At 39.1% G+C, this 15,921-nt stretch overlaps 1 protein-coding gene across 1 annotated transcript; it reads right to left on the reverse strand.

Moving 5' to 3' along the window:
- Positions 1-14,586: 14,586 nt before the first annotated feature.
- On the reverse strand, positions 14,587-15,540 carry LOC100767296 (olfactory receptor 5V1). The gene has a single exon (XM_035450735.1). The coding sequence runs from the start codon at positions 15,538-15,540 to the stop codon at positions 14,587-14,589; it is 954 nt and encodes a 317-aa protein (XP_035306626.1).
- Positions 15,541-15,921: the final 381 nt, after the last annotated feature.

The following is a 15,921-nucleotide window of genomic DNA, read 5'->3' on the forward strand; positions in this document are numbered from 1 at the left end:
TAAATAAGATGAATGAATGAATAAGTTCATGTACACACAGGCATAGACATATAAGTGTATACATATAATTTTATGTACACACATGCATAGACATATGTGTATACATATAATTTATTCATTTGTTATATACATATGTTCACACACACATCTATACACATCTATGTGTTTGCAATCAATGAGGTTCCAATTTTTATACATTCTGGGATAAGTGGCCTTACTGAAACAGTAAATATCTTTGAGGCTTCTTTAATTTTCTTCCTTTTTCAAAGGAAATGATTCTGTGTACAGTTGACTGGAGGTTTGTACACAGTCACCTATTTATTTTCTCTGAGGAGTATTTAAAGTTTCCAAGAGTTTAATCTCACTATTGTTATTAAGTGGCTTACCCCTAAAGACCTCTTCTGAGAATAATTGCTAAAAATCATTAAGTAAAGTTGAGACAGAGGCACTAGGGCTACTTAACAAGGAAGCTGCCCCTGAGGGTGACCTTGGGAATGATTAGAGTGTGACCTTCCTCTTCAGAGAAGAGTTTTGAACCTTGGCAATTATGCTCTTGCTGACTTTATTAAAACATTAATAGCACTTCAATAACATGATTGTCTGAGAGCTTTCTAATGAGTCCCCAAGGGGCCCACTAGGAGAACAAACTTTCTTCACGAGAGTAAATTTCCAGGAGACCATTTCTAGTTACAGGAAAAGTGAAAACTGAAGGCTCTAATCAGCTGCAATGTGCTCTGTGTGCAGTGAGTGTGTTATTTCCCAGTACAGATGTCTGAGAACACAGAATCTCAGTGCAGATTAGCCATGTTTTAGAAAGACTGTGTTGGTGATTGAAGAATTCAAATTTTGAATGGTTTAATTCTTTGTTTTGTGTTTAAATAGGTTAAAATAATATAATAAAATATTTCTAGTAGACTTATTCAGTCATTTATTTTTAAATATTTTATTAAACAATAGTCAGCTAGGTGGTGGTTCTGCATACCTTTAATTCCAGCACTTGGGAGGCAGAGGCAAGCAGGTCTTCGAATTGAGATCAGCCTGGTCTACAGAGTGAGTTTCAGGATGACTACAGCTACACAGAGAAATCCTGTCTCAAAACAACAAAATAAGAAAAGAACAACAAACAACTAAACAACAAAAACCTAATAATCTCTCTTTATAATTCTCATTATTAAGTAGTATAAATGCTACAACTAAGGATTTTTAGTAAGATGTGTGCATATGGACAATGTCACTCAATGATTAGGCATATGACCAAAAGAAACAATTCTGACCTAGGTAACAATTCTGGAACTTAACTGCTTGTCACTAATGATGACAATTTCAGGACCTTCCTGCTGGTATGAATGATAAATGGGTTGATATATGAATTAAACATATTAAGTAGAGTCAAAAGCAATAAACCTTCTAGAAGCAGCTGTCAATAGTCAGCTAATATAATAACCATGTGCTGTTTTCCAAAATCATTTTTCAAAGTATTTTGGGTTTTATTTTCCATTTGAATTAGCTCATTTTTACAAATAGAAAGCCATTATAAAAATTATTCTGGTGTTTAGTCATATTTTATACAACTTAAAGCCTATGTCTTCCAACTGTACATCTAATCAGGACAGTGGTTCCAATGCCTATGTTCACAAATGTTTATAGTGGCCAGTGATTTCAATCCCTTGCTTGTCCATAGAGATTAAAACAGGTTGGGAAACTACATCTGGGGAATGTAAACACCAACTAATTTATTTAGTTGAAAGTTTTAAAATGTAAGAATATAGGTTCTGAATACTGGTAACATAATCATGATCATTCTGACTCCACCACAGAATGCAGATATAAACCCTGAACAACCTAATGAATCTACTTAAGCAACTTGGAAAGTGAAGATGAGCTGCCAGATTGAGGAAAACTACAATAATTTAAAGCACCACCAGATGTTTTCATCTTCTTCTCTTGTTCCAGAATCTAACATAATCAGAATGGCCAAAACCATACAGCCAGTTTTAAAGCAGGGGAAGAGAAAACTCTCAGAAAAGGCCCTCTAAGGAACCTGAAAAGTAATTCTTATACTCAGAAACAGATGATAAAAGCCAAAAGTTGCATCTGCCATGGTTTCCCTAGAAAAACAGAACCAGAAGACAAATGTGTGTGCATGTGAGGCAGTGGATACTTTAGTATATTGTCTCACTTGATTATGGAGATTCTCAAGTTCAAAACCACTGAGCAGATCAATCAGCAGGAGACCCAGAAAGAAGCTGATGTTGCAAGACATATCCAAAGGCTCTCTGGTTGAACACCAGTGACAAGAAAGTGTTGCAATCCAAGTCTTATTTTTCATTTGTTTTATTGACGTTGCTTTGTTATGTTGTCTAACCCTGCCCACCCAATTCCTTGAAGCGGTAACATGGATTTCAGTGGGAACAGTACTCAAGGAGCAGAAGCTATGAATTCATACTATAGAGCTACACTTCCTTTATAGTGTTATTACGATAAATCTTTCCGCCAAAAGCCACCAAGCCCCAAACACCACATGTGTGCTTTACCCCAGCCTCCCGCCCGAGTTAGGGCCCAAATTAATGCACAGGGAGACTTGTATTATGTACAAATGCTGCTTGGCAATGGCTAGGATTCTCATCTGTTAGCTCAGTCTTAATTATCATAAATCTATATATTTTATAAGACTTATCTTATTGGACACCTTCCATTGGTGTCCCTCCTTGCCGGTGGATCACATTGTGCCACTGGAGGAAGAGCGGAGGGGAAAAGGGACACTTCCTGTTTCTCCTTGCTTAAATATGAATCTCCTTGCTATGTCACTTCTTGCCTGGATCACCACTTCTCTACTACATTTCCCAGAATCCTCTTTGACTCCTAGTCCTGTCTAACTTGCTGTCTCATTGGCCAAACAGTATTTTATTCAATAATCAATTAGATAAACATACAAAGAAGTACATTCCCCATCACAGTGGAGCTGAAGAAATCACAGTCCCATTCATATTCACCTCTCCTCCTCTCCTTCCTCTGTCTGCCATATCCACAGAGTGATATTATTTCTCCCAGTCTCTCATCATGGAAGGTCTTTCAACATCTAGTGTCTTCTTAAATTTCTTTCTTTTGTGTGTGTCTTTAACCTTTCTTTGTAGAGGCCATCTACCTCCTTGGTTAATTTTATTCCTAAATATTTTATGAAGAGCAGGTAAACAATGGGGAGATAAGATGTCTATTATCCCCAGAACAATAAACCAGCAAACTAACACTAATTTAAAAAAATTAAAAGAATGGAAAATAATGCAACCAACTGCAGAAACAACCAACAAAATCACAGGAATTAGTAGACATCTCTAATTGTTACTCTAGTTGTAAATTGCCTTAGCTCTCCAATTGAAAGATATAGACTAGATGACTACAGTAAGAAATGAGCTCCAACCACTTGTTGTCTTTAAGAAATGCCCATCACCCATCACCAAAAGGTTCAGGCATTACGCTGGCCTGCCCCTGTTATCTGGTGGAACAGGCAGTATCCTGGTCAGCCCAGGGTTCCATGTAACTAAGTCTGCATGCAGGTGCAGAGGACCCCTTTAAAAGACAGATCCCTGCACATTTACACACTCCCTCTCTGCTCTCTCTCCCTCTACTCTTTTCTCTGTTCTGCACTTCTCCCACCTACACACTCTCTCTGCCTCTCTATGGCGACTGGCCATGGCGGTCAGCCATTACCCCTGTTCCTCTTCTCTCTTAGTCTCCCTACTCTGCTGGGCCTATAATAAACTGGTTAATATGTCTCATATGTCTCTTAGTCTTATGTCTCATCCTGCATCTCATCTTGTGCCCCTTCCTCTTCTTTATTTTTAATTTAAACAAAAGAATAACAATCACTGCCAAAGACTCCACAGACAAGGGTTAAAGAATGAAAGGCAACATATCAGGAAAATAGAAGCTAAATTGATGTGGCCATTCTGATAACTAATAATGTAGAATTAATATTAAAGTTTATTGGAAGACATAGAAAAGTCAATTAAATATAAGGAATTAATGAAAAATATATCAGAAAATATATCCTACATATATAGGAATTGCTTCACAAATCAAACACAAGTGAATATAGAAGGACATTTAGATCTGGGTGTGATAACACACACCTGAAAACCTAACACTATGTAGGCAGATCAAGGGAAATGCTGCAAGTTGGAGGCCAGCCTAGGCTGCATAACAAGATCCATCCCAAAGCAAAAACCAAAGTGTATTCACTACTGGATTCTATGAGATCATCAAAGAAGAGTTAGCACCACCACTTCCTCAAATTGTTCCACAAAATAAAAGAATTGCATTGACTCTGCAAACTACTTTACATAGTACAGCAATTTTCACATTATTATTTCTGTCTGTCTCTTAGTATGGAAGATATTTCCATCATCTAGGGTCATATTCAATTTGTTTTTATAGTGTCTTAAAGCTTTCCTTGTTAGAGGTCATCTACCTCTTTGGTTTTTTTTTTTTTCCTAGCTATATCATTTTTAAGCTATTATAAGTAAGCTATCTTTCCCAACATTTTCTCACCAAGTTTGTTGTTGGTGTATATAAAATCATTCTATGTATTGATTGTGTATCAGGCAACTTTATTGAAAGTGTTTATCATACTTAAAAGGTTTTCTGGTTGACTCTGTGGGGTATTTTAAGTGTAGAACCATGTCATTTATAAATAAGCAAAGATAATGTCTTACTTTCTTTTCATCTACTTTGTATCTCTCTCTTATTGCTCAAACAGAAAACTTTATTGCTGTAGTCAATAAGAGTAAAAGAGTTGTCACCTTTGTCTTGTTACACATGTTAGAGGTGACACTCAATTCTCCCTATCTATGCATTTGTCATATGTGAAACTTTTATTATTTTGAGGTATGTTCCATTTACCCTTTGCTCTTCAATACATTTTATCATGAAGATGTTGTACACTGGCAGATACCTTTTCTACATCTCTTATGGTGATTATGTGATTATGGTGATTATGGTGATTATTTGCCATTAAGCTTATTAATATTGTATATTTCATGTTTGATTTGCACATTGTGATAGTTTTATATTTTATTTATTCTTTTAAAGGCCAAATTGCCACAACTTCTAGCCAATTTATCAGGGATCCTCAGTTGTGGGATTTTCTTGATTTCTTTAATTGATGTAGGCAGATCCATCCCAAATGTGAGTGGCACCTTCTGCTGGCAGTCTAAATTAGAAAAGTAAGTGGGGGGAAGAAGAAGGAAGAATATTGCCAAGTTTGCTTTTTGCTCACTTGGTTTTCCCTTTTATTCCTGAGTTAATTTACCATTTTGCAACTGCTGCTGATTTCTTTGCTGATGTTAGGACAAGTTTTCCAGGATTCCATCATGGACTGAGGACCAGTGGATCTCCAGGACCCCTCCAAGTTTCAGCTCCAGATTGAGACTGGTGGGACACCCAGCCTTGTGAACTCACCTCTTTTGTGTGAGACAGCCATTGTTAGACTACTCTAACTGAGGCACCTAGACTTATAGACTAAGCAACTACTGAAAGCTTAGTCTCTTAGGTGTGAGACAACTATTTTTGAAGTATTTAAACCATACTGTGTAAGGTGATTTAGTAAACCGTGGTGTGTGTGTGTGTGTGTGTGTTCTATTCTGTTTCCTCTAGAGACTCCTAACTAATGTCAGCACATACTGAATCAAACTTGTCTCTCACAGCTAGAAACAACTTTGAAAACAATATATGGTGTTAATGTAATCTCGAATTCAGATTGCAATTATTTTATAGCTTTTTTTGAGTCTGTGTTCACCAGAGAATTGGTCTGTAGCTCTTTCTTGCTTGGTAATAAAACATAAAACAGCAATTTAATAGTCATGTAGGACCCATACCTTTTCTTACCAGTTGTTGTATAACTAAGAAATTTTACTCCCTTTCAAAACATATATATATATATATATATATATATATATATATATATATATGTTTTTCGAGACAGGGTTTCTCTGTGTAGCTTTGGAACCTATCCTGGCACTCGCTCTGGAGACCAGGCTGGCCTTGAACTCACAGAGATCCTCCTGCCTCTGCCTCCCGAGTGCTGGGATTAAAGGCGTGCACCACCAACACCCGGCATTTTCTATATATTTTATATCATGGTTTTCTACATTTTTGGAAGAATGTTTTCTAAGCTTAAGAGACTCTATAAAATAGCTATGTGAACCTAAAAAGTCCCATTGGGATATTCCATCTTTTGATAGAGTTAGGAATATGAACCAATACCTCATTTTTCCCAATATAAAAGTGTTAAATTTGGCCCATGTAGCAGATGAAAAACTAAAAGTATTTACCACGTGATATGGAAGTAAAACATCATCTCATCACAGGTACATTTCTCTGTGAAAAACTGAAGAACAAGCTGAATGCAAACTAGTGGTAGTCATGTTTAGATACACATATGAATCCACAAACACATTGGCAGCATGCACAAGACCTATACAGGTTCAATCCAGATGAAATCCCAGTGCAGGGCAGAGGACATGGATACAAAGTCCCAGCCCTAACCAAGGAGCTATTCAAAAAGGGAAAATTAGTTTTCCCCAATGGAGTGACATTGGGTATATCAACTACACTGTAGGTCAGGCCCCATGACCAGGAGTTGTTGGCCAACAAAGTCAATTACCCCCGTGTGTGTGTGTGTGTGTGTGTGTGTGTGTGTGTGTGTTTCTTGTTTTGGCCTTTTTATCTTACTGTTTGTTTTGATACTTGCTCCTGTGGGCTTTTTTTCCCCCTTTTTAAGAGAGAAAGAGAACATAAAATTGGATAAAACTGGGTAGGTGGAAGGTGGGAAGGATCTGGGAGGAGTTGAGGGAGGTAAAAACACAATCAAAATTAAAAAGGAGTAAAAGGGTCGGGCATTAGTGGCACATGCCTTTAATCCCAGCTCTCAGGAGGCAGAGGCAGGCCAATCTCTTGATTTCGAGGCCAGCCTGGTCTACAGCGTGAGTTCCAGGACAACCTCCAAAGCAATACAGAGAAACCCTGTCTCAAAACAACAACAACAACAAACAAACAAACAAAACCAAAAAGGAGTAAAAGGTAGAAACTAAATGTTGAATGTCTTTGTTTTTCATTTTACTAATATGCTGTGATATGCAGTGCATAAATTAGTATGTTCTTTTTATTTATTTATTTATTTATTTTATTAAATTATTAATATTTTCACATGTACTTTCCCTCTCCCTCTCCTTCCCCCCACCCCCATTCCTTCTCCCCCACCTCCAACCTACCCCCTACCCCATCCACCCGCCACTCCCCTGGCAGGGTAGGGCCCCCAACCAGGGCTCCACCAAGTCCACCAAATCTTCCTGTGCTGGGCCTAGGCCCCTCCCCATGTGTTCAGAGACAGAGCGAATCCCTTCAAGTGGGATGGGCTCTCGAAGTCCCTCCCACCCACCAGGGCAAAACGCCAGTCCACCTCCAGAGGCTCCCAGGAGTGCAGGGGCCTCCCCATTGGCATCCATGATCAGGGGGCTGGATTAGTCCTGTACTGTCCTCCCAAAGAGCATCTGGGGTCGATATGCTTTCCCTTTTTCAGGCCAACTGTTTCTGTGGGTTTCTCCAACCAGGTACAGACCCCTTCGTTCTTCATTCCTCCCTCTCTTCAACTGAGTTCCAGATTTCAGCTCAGTGTATTTCTGTGGATGTCTGTCTCTGCTCTCATCAGCCACTGGATGAGGACTCTAGAATAGCATAGAGAGTATTCATCAATCTCATTCTAGGGGAAGGGTTTCTAGGCCAACTTCTCCTCCACTGCCCAGACTGTCAGATCGTGTCATCCTTATAGGTCTCTGGAGATCTTCCTAGTTCCAGATCTCTTCTCGGACCTATAGTGGCTCCCTCTGATACGGTATCTCTCATCCTGCTCTCTCTCCTCTATTCTTCCCCCAACTCAATATATCTGCTCCTCCATTTCTTCTCCTCTACTCTTCATCTTGTGCTCTTATTGTGGCAGCACCCACTTCCCTACCCTCATGCTCTCAATTAGCTCGGGAGTTCATGCCATTTCCCATTCCTGGGGTCCATTTATCCCTTAGAGTCATTCATGATTTCTAGTTTCCTTGGGGTAGAGGATTATAGGCTGGTAAACCTTTGCTCTATGTCTAAAAATCATATATGAGTGAGTACATACCATGTTTGTCTTTTTGTGACTGGGTTACCTCACTCAGGATGGTTTCTTCTAGTTCCATCCATTTGCCTGCGAATTTCAAGATTCCATTGCTTTTTTCTGCTGAGTAGTACTCCATTGTATAAATGTACCACATTTTCTCTTTCCATTCTTCAGTTGAGGGGCATCTAGGTTGTTTCCAGGTTCTGGCTATTACAAACAATGCTGCTATGAACATGGTTGAACATATGTCCTTGTTGTATGGACAAGCAGTATTTGGGTATATACCCAAGAGAGGAATGGCTGGATCTTGAGGTAGATTGATTCCCATTTTTCTGAGCAACCGCCATACTGATTTCCAAAGTGGTCTTACAAGTTCACACTCCCACCAGCAATGGAGGAGTGTTCCTTCTTCTCCACAACCTCTCCAGCATAGGTTGTCATTGGTATTTTTGATTTTAGCCATTCTGACAGGTGTGAGGTGGTATCTCAGAGTTGTTTTGAGTTGCATTTCTCTGATGGCCAAGGATTTTGAACACTTTCTTAAGTGTCTTTCAGCCATTTCAGATTCCTCTGTTGAAAAATCTCTGTTTAGTTCTGCACCCCACTTTTTAATTTCATTGTATGGTGTTTTGGTGGCTAGCTTCTTGAGCTCCTTGTATATTTTGGAAATCAGACCTCTGTCAGATGTGGGGCTGGTGAAGATTTTTTCCCATTCTGTGGGTGGTCGTTTTGTCTTACTGACTGTGTCCTTTGCCTTACAGAAGCTTCTCAGTTTCAAGAGGTCCCATTTATTAATTGCAGACCTCAGTGTCTGTGCTTCTGGCGTGATGTTCAGGAATCGTTCTCCTGTGCCAATTTGTTCAAGGGTTGTTCCCACTTTCTCTTCTAAAAGATTCAGTGTGGCTGGGTTTATGGAGAGATCTTTGATCCATTTGCACTTAAGTTTCGTGCATGGTGACAAGTATGGATCTATCTGCAATTTTCTGCATGTTCGAATCCAATTGTGCCAGCACCATTTGTTGAAGATGCTATCTTTTTTCCATTGTATGGATTTAGCACCTTTGTCAAAAATAAGGTGTTCGTAGGTGCGTGGGTTAATATCTGGGTCTTCAATTCGATTCCATTGGTCTATCTGTCTATTCTTGTGCCAATACCAAGCTGTTTTCAGAACTATGGCTCTATAGTAGACCTTGAAGTCAGGGATGGTGATGCCTCCAGAGGATCTTTTATTGTAAAGAGTTGTTTTGGCTATCCTAGGTTTTTTATTTTTCCATATAAAGTTGAGTATTGTTCTTTCAATGTCTGTGAAAAACTGTGTTGGGATTTTGATGGGGATTGCATTAAATCTGTAGATTGCTTTTGGTAGAATTGCCATTTTTACTATGTTAATTCTGCCTATCCAAGAGCACGGGAGATCTTTCCACTTTCTGGTATCTTCTTTAATTTCTTTCTTTAAAGTCTCAAAGTTCTTATTGTACAGGTCTTTCACTTTTTTGGTTAGTGTTACCCCCAGATATTTAATGTTGCTTGTGGATATTGTGAAAGGTGATGTTTCCATGATTTCTTTCTCATTGAGTTTATCATCTGTATACAGTAGGGCTACAGATTTATTTAAGTTAATTTTGTATCCTGCTACCTTGCTGAAGGTGTTTATCAGCTGTAGGAGTTTCCTGGTAGAGTTTTTCGGGTCACTTATGTAGACTATCATGTCATCTGCAAATAGTGAAAGTTTGACTTCGTCCTTTCCAATTTGTATCCCTTTGATATCCTGATCTTGTCTTATTGCTCTAGCTAGAACTTCAAGAACAATATTGAAGAGATATGGAGAGAGTGGACATCCTTGTCTTGTTCCTGATTTTAGAGGAAATGCTTTGAGTTTCTCTCCATTTAGTTTGATGTTGGCTATTGGTTTGGTGTATATCGCGTTTATCATGTTTAGATATGTTCCTGTTATTCCTGTTCTCTCCAAGATCTTTGTCATGAAGGGATGTTGGATTTTGTCAAAGGCCTTTTCAGCATCTAGTGAGATGATCATGTGGTTTTTCTTTTTCAGTTTGTTTATATGGTGGATTACATTGATGGTTTTTCGTATATTGAACCATCCTTGCATCCCTGGGATGAAGCCCACTTGATCGTGGTGGATGATTTTTCTGATATGTTCTTGGATTCGATTAGCCAATATTTTATTGAGTATTTTAGCATCAATGTTCATGAGAGATATTGGTCTGTAGTTCTCTTTCTTAGTCTTATCTTTGTGTGGCTTGGGTATCAAAGTGATTGTAGCCTCATAGAAGGAGTTTGGCAATATCCCATCTGCTTCTATTGTGCGGAACAGTTTGAGGAGTATTGGTATCAGCTCTTGTTTGAATTTCTGGTAGAATTCTGCAGTGAAGCCATCTGGTCCTGGGCTTTTTTTGGTTGGGAGGCTTTTGATGACTGCTTCTATTTCATTAGGGGTTATGGGTCGATTTAAATTGTTTATCTGATCTTGATTTAATTTTGGTAAGTGATATTTATCCAGGAAACTGTCCATTTCCATTAGATTTTCGAATTTTGTGGAGTACAGATTTTCAAAGTATGACCTAAAGATTCTCTGGATTTCCACAGTGTCCGTTGTTATATCCCCCTTTTCGTTTCTGATTTTGTTAATTAGTGTGCTCTCTCTCTGCCTTTTGGTTAGTTTGGCTAGAGGTTTGTCTATCTTGTTGATCTTCTCAAAGAACCAACTCTTTGTTTCATTGATTCTTTGTAATGTTTTCCTAGTTTCTACTTTATTGATTTCAGCTCTCAGGTTGATTATTTCCTGGCGTCTACTCCTCCTTGGTGAGTTTGCTTCTTTTTGCTCTAGTGTTTTCAGTTGTTCTGTCAGTTCTCTAATGTGACTTTTCTCTAGTTTCTTCATGTGGGCACTTAGTGCTATGAACTTCCCTCTTAGGACTGCTTTCAGAGTGTCCCATAAGTTTGGGTATGTTGTGTCTGCATTTTCATTAGAATCTAGGAAGTCTTTAATTTGTTTTTTTATTTCTTCCTCAACCCAGGAATGGTGCAATTGGGTGTTATTCATTTTCCAAAAGTTTGCAGGTTTCCTGCCATTTGTATTGTTGCTGAATTCTAGCTTTAATGCATGGTGGTCTGATAAGATACAGGGGGTTATTTCAATTCTTTTGTAATTGTGGAGGTTTGCTTTGTTGCCTACTATGTGGTCAATTTTGGAGAAGGTGCCATGTGGTGCTGAGAAGAAGGTATATTCTTTTGAGTTTGGATGGAATGCTCTATAGATATCCGTTAACCCCAGTTGGGCCATGACTTCTTTCAGATCCTCTGTTTCTTTGTTAAGTTTTTGTCTGGTGGTCCTGTCTAGTGGTGTAAGGGGGGTGTTGAAGTCTCCTACTATAAGTGTGTGTGGTTTTATGTGTGGTTTGAGCTTTAGTAATGTTTCTTTCACAAATGTGGGTGCCTTCTTATTTGGAGCATAGATGTTCAGGATTGAGATTTCATCTTGGTGGACTTTTCCTGTGATGAGTATGAAATGCCCTTCTTCATCTCTTTTGATTGATTTCAGTTTAAAGTCCATTTTGTTAGATATTAGGATTGCTACACCTGCTTGTTTCTTGAGGCCATTTGATTGGAAAATCTTTTCCCATCCTTTTACTCTGAGGTATCGCCTGTCTTTGAAGTTGAGGTGTGTTTCTTGTAAACAGCAGAAAGATGGATTCTGTCTTCGTATCCATTCTGTTAGCCTATATCTTTTTACGGGTAAGTTAAGGCCATTGACATTTAGGGATATTAATGTCCATTGTTCGTTGGTTCTTGTTTGGTTTGGATTTATTGTTGGTGGTGTCATTGTGTGTGGATTTTGCCCTCCTGCTTCTTTTTGTGTTTGGCAATATTAGATTATCTATTGCCTGTGTTTTTGTGCATGTAGTTATGTTCCTTGGGTTGGAGTTTTCCTTCCAGAACCTTCTGTAGTGCTGGATTTGTGGATATGTATTGTTTAAATCTGTTTTTGTCATGGAAAATCTTGTTTTCTCCATCTATAGTGATTGAAAGTTTTGCTGGGTACAGTAGTCTGGGTTGACATCCATGCTCCCTTAGTGCTTGTAGTGTATCTATCCAAGACCTTCTGGCTTTCATAGTTTCCATTGAGAAGTCGGGTGTGATTCTGATTGGTTTGCCTTTATATGTTACTTGGCCTTTTTCCTTTGCAGCTCTTAATATTTTTTCTTTATTCTGTAGATTTGGAGTTTTGATTATTATGTGTCGGGGGGACTTCTTTTTGTGGTCCAGTCTGTTTGGTGTCCTATAAGCTTCTTGTACTTTCATAGGCATATCTTTCTGTAGGTTGGGGAAGTTTTCTTCTATGATTTTGTTGAATATGTTTTCTGTACCTTTGAGCAGTGTTTCTTCACCTTCTTCTACACCTATTATTCTTAGGTTTGGTCTTTTCACGGTGTCCCATATTTCCTGTATATTTTGTGTTAGGGATTTGTTGGTCTTGAGGTTTTCTTTGGTTGATGAATGTATATCCTCTAGCGAGTCTTCAATAGCTGAGATTCTCTCTTCTGTCTCTTGAATTCTATTAGTTATACTCACATCTTTAGATCCTGATCGTTTATCCAACCTTTCCATTTCCAGCATCGCTTCATTCTGTGTTTTCTTTAATGTGTCTAATTCAGCTTTCATGTTTTGAACTGTTTCAAGAGCTTCCTTCACTTGTTTGGTTGTTTTATCTTGGGTTTCTTTAGCTTCTTTAAGAGATTTGTTTATTTCTTGAATATTTTGGTTTGTCTTTTCCTCCATATCGTGTAATTTTTTGCTTACTTTTTCTTCTATTTCTTTAAGGGATTTTCTTGTTTCCTCTTTGAAGGTCTCTATCATCTTGCTCAGATAATTTTTGAGGTCCATCTCTTCTTCATGCACTGTGTTGGGCTTTTCAGATCTTGCTGGAGTGGAGTCCCTAGATTCTGGTGGTGTCATATTGGTCTTTCTGTTGTTGATCGGGTTCTTATTCTGTCTTCTTCCCATATCTTTTTCCAGTGAGTGCAGGTAGGATCTCTCTATCTCCTCTTGTTACTCTGTAGTGTGTGTGGGCCAGGAATTCAATGTCCGAAGCTCTGGATGGTTTTGCCTCTCCTCGTAGCCTCCTCACTCTGATGGCGTTAGGCCTCTTGGCGGATCGGTCGCCGGGAATGGAATGAAGAGTGGCCTGTACCCAGATTCGGGGAGCTCCTCCCTGCCTGGACGTGTCTGTTTCAAGCAGGGACGAGCCTGGAGGGATCTGGGTGAATGGCGCTTAGGACAAGAATTGGGTAAAAGCAGGGGGTGGCTCACCTGGTCTGCGATGAGTCCACGGAAAGGGCTAGTATGTTCTTATTTGATAAAATAAAATAATTACAATTTCTTCTTTACCTTAAGCTAACCTTATCTTAAAAAATAAAGTTTGAAAATATTACTTCCAAAAAAAATTAAAAACATGACAAACATTTAAGGAGTGCCATTCAGATTTTTAAAAATTTTCCTGTGTGTGTGTGTGTGTGTGTGTGTGTGTGTGTGTGTGTGTGTGTGTGTGCGTACATGCTCACATATGTGTCATGGTGTGTGAATGAATGCTAGAGAACAAATTGCAAGTTGCCATTTGGAACCTTAGGATCAAACTCAGGTCATCAGGCTTGACAGCAAGTGCCTTTACCTGCTGAGTCACCTCACAGGTCCCTCATTCTTTTACACATCGGAATATAGTACTGCTGTTAAAATTCCTTGACATAGGGAGATGCAAACAATGTATACATCTTCTCCTAAGGTCCCAAGAACAAACAAAGGCCAATTCTGCCAAATTTCACTGTGGGAATGACTTTATTGAACTTACTTACAGACCATAGTTGAAGGGTAACTTACAGCAGTGTGGATGCTCCTTCCCCAATAGGCTACATCTGAAAAGCATTACCAAGCAGGGATGAGGACGCCTCCATAGCTCCCTGGATACAGACTCCTCCCCTGGCCTATATACTCTAACCCCTCCCTGAGTCTATATTGTATAAAATAGGTGGCAGGAAGTGTCTGGAAACTCAAGTAGAGTCTTGATCCTCTCAACCCTCCACAAGAGGATGTAAACAGTAAAGAATCTCAAATACAATGAACATTCATGACAAGTAATAAACCATAAAGTCTATCAAGTAAATATGGCATAAAGAGGCACCATCTTTTGATGCTGATTCCAAAATGGAAAAAACAAATAAAAATGATAAAAACTAAAAAAAAGTAACCCCATAAAAGACTAACAAAAGGTCAGATATGTACACTTAGGGTTGAGTGTGCCAACTCTTGCAATCTGAGTCCAAATACCACAATCAAATTTTAAGTGAAACATAACTAGTAACAGATGAATTGTGTAAAAGTTAACTTTCTAATGTAAGATTATTGACTACAGGTAAGAGAGATTACATATCAGAAGAGAAGTCTGGTGGCTGCCATTTTCTTCCTATGGCCTTCACAGCCTCTTTGATGTCCTTATTTCTCAGTGTATAAATGACAGGATTCAGCATGGGGGTGACAATACTATAAAGCACTGAGATCAATCTGTCTTTCTCTAGTGAGTAAGATGAGATGGGCCTCACATATGTGAAGATGGCACTGCCATAATAGAGAAGAACAATAAGCAGGTGGGAGGCACAGGTGGAAAAGGCTTTGTGTCTCCCCTCAGAGGAGCGGATCCTCAGGATGGTGGAGATGATGTAAAGGTAGGAAAGGATGATGCACAGGAAAGGAGTCCAACCTATGAAGATCCCAATGGACAGCAAAGCCAGTTCGTTGATGGAAGTATCCCCACAAGACAAGATTAGCAGAGGGGGTATGTCACAGAAGAAATAGTTGATATGATTGTTACCACAGAAGGGCAAGCGGAAGGTCAGAACTGTGTGCACCATAGAGTTGAGAAACCCACCTATCCAGCATGAGGCTGCTAACCAGCTGCACAGGACCTTGTTCATGATAAAGGGATACCTTAAGGGCTTGCAGATAGCAATATATCGGTCATATGCCATTGCTGCCAGGAGGAGACACTCGGAGCCTACAAAGAAAATGAATGCAAAGAGCTGGACCACACAGCCTCCATAGGAAATAGTTTTCTTCTCTGACAAAAGATGCACCATCATCTGGGGGACATTGGTAGTGGTGTAGCAGATGTCAATAAAGGCAAGATTCCCTAGGAAATAATACATGGGTGTATGTAGGTGGGAATCAGCCATGGTCACCAAGATGATAAAAACATTCCCTCCTAAGGTACACACGTAAGTCAGAAAGAAGATGGTGAAGAGTAAAAATTGCAGGTCATTCAGGTTGGTGAACCCCAAGATGATGAATTCAGATGGTGTTGTTTGATTCTTTCCTTCCATGATGTCAGCTGGTTTCTCTTTGTGAATTTGACAAAAGGGTGCATAGATAATATAGTCTGCAAACCAAGAAAACAAGTGACATTACCAATAATGTTACCACCAACTACACTGGATGCCAAACTACAAGTGGAGCACTGATTTGCAAAACACAACCAATACCTGCCACTCAAGACATACACACATACATATACACCCAGTGTTTCAACCAGGAAATCAAGTCCCTGTGAAATACACAGTACTACCATTTTAACTGAAAAGAAATCACAGCAGAACTCTCTGTCTTTTGAGGGTGCTCTCTTGATAATAGCTAGGTCAAGCTCGTCTGCATTTTCTTGATGATGTGCAGACATGTTGCATGGTATAGTTTATAGAATGCCTGGG

The sequence above is a fragment of the Cricetulus griseus genome (genome assembly GCF_003668045.3).
Source record: "Cricetulus griseus strain 17A/GY chromosome 1 unlocalized genomic scaffold, alternate assembly CriGri-PICRH-1.0 chr1_0, whole genome shotgun sequence".
Lineage (NCBI taxonomy): Eukaryota > Metazoa > Chordata > Mammalia > Rodentia > Cricetidae > Cricetulus > Cricetulus griseus.

Bases quoted from the DNA above. Each gene is read 5' to 3' on its own strand.
- LOC100767296 (XM_035450735.1), bottom strand. From the start codon at position 15,540: ATGGAAGGAAAGAATCAAACAACACCATCTGAATTCATCATCTTGGGG.